The sequence below is a fragment of the Propithecus coquereli genome, unplaced genomic scaffold (genome assembly GCF_000956105.1).
Source record: "Propithecus coquereli isolate 6110/MARCELLA unplaced genomic scaffold, Pcoq_1.0 Scaffold98, whole genome shotgun sequence".
Taxonomy (NCBI): domain Eukaryota; kingdom Metazoa; phylum Chordata; class Mammalia; order Primates; family Indriidae; genus Propithecus; species Propithecus coquereli.
This window is the reverse complement of record NW_012156173.1, coordinates 4,706,319-4,710,536: the sequence shown is the minus strand read 5'-3', so window position 1 is coordinate 4,710,536 and position 4,218 is coordinate 4,706,319. Positions and strand designations below refer to the sequence as shown.

General features: G+C 44.3%; 1 protein-coding gene across 2 annotated transcripts in view; it reads left to right on the top strand.

Annotated features, from left to right (window-relative positions):
- The window catches only part of ALDH8A1 (aldehyde dehydrogenase 8 family, member A1), a 34,305-nt gene that overhangs the window by 2,768 nt on the left and 27,319 nt on the right, over positions 1 to 4,218 (top strand). For both annotated transcript variants that reach the window (XM_012665229.1, XM_012665228.1), the window contains exons 2-3: positions 1,746 to 1,893; positions 3,457 to 3,612. In XM_012665229.1, the coding sequence (XP_012520683.1) occupies positions 1,746 to 1,893; positions 3,457 to 3,612 (304 nt within the window). The remainder of the gene's footprint in view (positions 1 to 1,745; positions 1,894 to 3,456; positions 3,613 to 4,218) is intronic.

The window sequence follows — 4,218 nt, the reverse complement described above, 5'->3', positions numbered from 1 at the left end:
GAAGTCAGACTGCCTGGTTCAAAGACCAGCTCTATCACTTGGTATCTTTGATCTTCACTTAGAGCTGACCCTCTGTGTGCCTCAGTCTCCTTATCTATAAAATGGGGATAATAATAATACTTCATAATGTTGTTCTGAGGATTGAACAGACTAATATACTGAAAGCCCTTAGTGCCTGGCATATAGTAAACACTTTCTAAGTATTAGATTATGTTCATAGTATTGTATATAGTAGATTAATATATATTTGATATTACATGGACATATGACATGTGACATAAGACAACTTTGAAGATATGAGTAGACTTGAATTTTCTGAATAATAAAAAGATCAGATTTTTACATTGACTGTAGAAATTAACCCTTCTATTGCTGGCTGGCAGTGGGGCTTCCCCACGACTGTAGCTTGTGGTGGAGGTCACCAAAGCCCCCGCAACCTGTCTGCAGGTTCATATTACAGATTTAGTTTTTGGGATGAAGCTACCATCTTTCCAGAAATTTCTAATTAAGATGAGAATCATTTTATACCTTGCTTCAGCTCAGCTGAAAGTGACCTTGTTCCCATGAGGAAAATGAAGGAGCGGTGCGAGCTAGGATTTGTGGGAGAGGGCTGGCACGGGCTCAGGTGGCTGGATTGCTGTCAGATCACATGCTACAAGAAAGACGCCTGTGGCTGCCTGAGGCCTATGGGAAAGGATTCTGAGGCTGAGCTGGGGCCCAGTGGCGGAAGGCAGCTCTACGTGATTATGAATGTTTGTCATGCCTGTGTGAGAGAGGAGTGAGAGACAGCCTAGGGATCTGCCGTCTTTGGGAAAGGCATTGCATAGTCATTGTCTGAGAGAAGAGAAAGGCAGATGAGGACTCGAAAATTCATTTTGCCTACATCACATTTTGGCTGTGAGTTGGCCCTGCCCATACCTTCCCATATTTTGTTTCTTTTTGGATGTAACTCCAAAACCAGGTACCCAAGCTAGCAGTTCAACCATAGATCCCCTCCTCTCTCACACAGGCCTCTCCCACTGGGCAGAGCTGGGCAGGGGCAGGAATGGTGCTTATGTCATAGCAGGTCAACGTTTGGTGTTGGGAACCACCAAGATCTGGATCTGAATCCTGATTCTGCCACTTATTAGCTGTGTGAACTCTGGCAAGTTACTTGGATGAGCTGTAATTGCTTTAATGTTGCTTATCTTGAGGCCAGTGCTTGTTTAGCTGCTAGAGAAAATGAAGCACTGTGACAGTTAGAACATGGTTTATCCTCTAAGTGTAGGGGTGGGTGACTTAACCCTTGCCTGGCATGGCCTTAGGTTCTGTTTGTAATTTGTATCTTATGGCCAGACAGAGTATGTTCTGTCAGTCTTGTGATATCTATTTTAACATTAATGTTGGTCAGTTGTGTCTAAACTGCAAAAGGGAGTGGGTATAATATGGCATGTCCAACCTCCTGTCCTGTCATGGCCAGGAACTCAGTTTTTAATGTTTCTCTAGGGTCCTCATGGCAAAGAGGTTGGGGCACTTAGGATTTTCAGTTCTCAAATGGAATATTTTTCTTTGTTTTTGTGGTGCCCATGCTTTGCCAGTCATATAAACTCCTGTGTCATCTACTTTGTGCATAGCTCAGCACTGGGACATGTTGGATATTTGAAATTAGACCAGAAAACAGGTTTCTAGGGACCGGTGGATTCTGGGTTCACCTAACCCCTTAGGGGCAATAGCTTTAAGGTGACCCTCCCATTTTCTCCTCACAGATTGATGCTGCAGTTGAGGCTGCCAGAAGAGCCTTTCCTGGCTGGTCATCCCGGAGCCCCCAGGAGCGCTCGCAGGTCCTCAACAAGCTGGCAGATTTGCTGGAGCAGTCCCTGGAGGAGTTGGCCCAGGCGGAATCTAAAGACCAAGGTGAGAGCTGTCCCTGTAACAGGTGGGACTCAGGACACTTCTGATTATTCATATTGTCCCTCCTGGGGCCATCAGGCCAGCCCGCACATGTGCTCCTCATGGCAACGGCAGAGGGGAAGAGCAGCACCCCGAAGGCTCGTCAGGCCGGGGCCACAGCTCTTACGCTTCCACCTTGTTCTGATGGCCAAGGCAGTTTGCATGGCTGAACCCAAGGCCAATGGGCAGGAAACATACTCTGTCTATTTGGTGGAAGGAACTGAAAAGATACATGGGAAAGGAAGGGCATGGACATGGGGAGAGATGAAGAACTTGGGCTGATCATGCAATCTTCCACCCATTCTAAGTAGAGCAAAGATAACTAGAAGAGCAGTTATACAGTCAGGTTATTTAGAAAGTTTTTTGATAAGTCAGTCACTATTCCACTTCCAATGCAATTTACCATTTTTTCCCACTCCTTCCCAGACACAGCTCAGGGTAATGGTGTAAATCTTTGTAAATCTTTGTAATAATATCTGTTAGGAAAAGCCAAGAACTTTTAAAATTATATGCGTGCTATCAACCAACCTAAAGTTAAGAAGCAGCCTGAGTCCAAGCCATTTAAAAAGAAAATGTTTCCTCTGCTGCTGTTCTTGACTGTAGAGTCTCCCTGCATCCCTAAAGATAACTTGGCAACAAGCTAACTCAGTAAGCTCACGTGTCTTTTTGTTCCAGCCAGGAGCTAGGACGTGCACAGGCATGTGATGGGTGAGCTAGTGACGCACAGCATCCTGTGCCAGAGGTTCCCATCAGTCCTTCTTATGACTTCACCATGTGTTGGGAGGACATTTCATATATATCCTGTTTTCATAAAAATAGATTTTTTGATATGCAAATACAGCTGTCTTAACACCCATATTGCAACCCCTTTGTCACATGTACAAAACCTGGTGATTTTGAATTGTAAGAGTTTGTGTGGGTGAAGTGGTAGCATCTGGCAAATTCGTTTTTTTTTTTCTTTTTGAGACAGGGTCTCACTCTGTCACCCAGGCTAGAGTGCAGTGGCGTCATCATAGCTCACGGCAACCTCAAACTCCTGGGCTCAAGTGATCCTCCTGCCTCAGGATCCCAAGTAGCTGGGACTACAGGCGTACGCCACCACGCCCGGCTAATTTTTCTATTTTTTGTAGAGATGGGGTCTCGATTTTGCTCAGGCTGGTCTTCAATTTTTGACCTCAAGTGATCCTCCTGCCTTGGCCTCCCAAAGTGCTAGGATTATAGGTGTGAGCCACCGCACCTCGCCAGCATCTGGCAAATTCATGATAAGAGCTGCAAAGTGTTCAGTCCACCAAGCAAAGATTGTTTGGCTCAATGTTAACCCCCCTAGCTCATTTTATAACCTCATATCTAATTATTTCATAGCTTTATCAAGCCACGATCAGCTCTTTGTGTGGTCGAGGAATGTCTGTCCCAGGCTTGAAGGAACCAGGGCTATTTCAGTGTGAGTTAGGATTCATGTGTGATGAAATTTGACCGATAGAGTGTCTCCATGAACTGACAGTGCTTTATGTTGTCCACCTCTTACAGGGAAAACCTTAACACTGGCAAGAACCATGGACATCCCCCGGTCTGTGCAGAACTTCCGGTTCTTTGCCTCCTCCGTCCTGCACCACACGTCCGAGTGCACGCAGATGGACCACCTGGGCTGCATGCACTACACCGTGCGGACCCCCGTGGGAATCGGTAGGTGCTGTTCCGTGACAGCCGCGTCACGATTACGCATAGGGATGCTCACAAAATTTTATAGAATTCATCTCAAGGAACAGACAAAGGAAAAGGAAAAGCGATTTTTTTGACTTTGACTTAAATCTTGTTGGCCTCAAAAATCTATTTCTGGTTTATTTTCTTTGTGTCAAATTCCCTACTTATTCCTGGAACATTACCTTGGAAAATCACAAGGAAAAGAATGATGCTAAGAGTAAATTCATATGCCAGGATTTTTTTTTTCTGCTGCCTATAATTTAAAAAGAAAAATATCTCTTTCCAGAGAGCGCCGTGGTTAAGACTCTAGAATTGTATGGGTAAGTCATAACTTCTGTGTGCTTCAGTATCGTATCTGCAAAGGGGATAATAGTTTAATTTTCTCTTTGTATACGTTTTATATAAATTAAATAAAATAATAAGTGTAGGGCATTTAGAATAGTGCCAGGTATGTGGTAAATAAGCCTAGATTGAGAATTATCTACTTCCCTCATTCATTCCTTTGCCTTTTGGAGGAATATGTAAATGTCTGTGATGACTGAAATTGTCCACTAGATGTCACTGTTTCCTCTGAGAAAAAAGAAACCA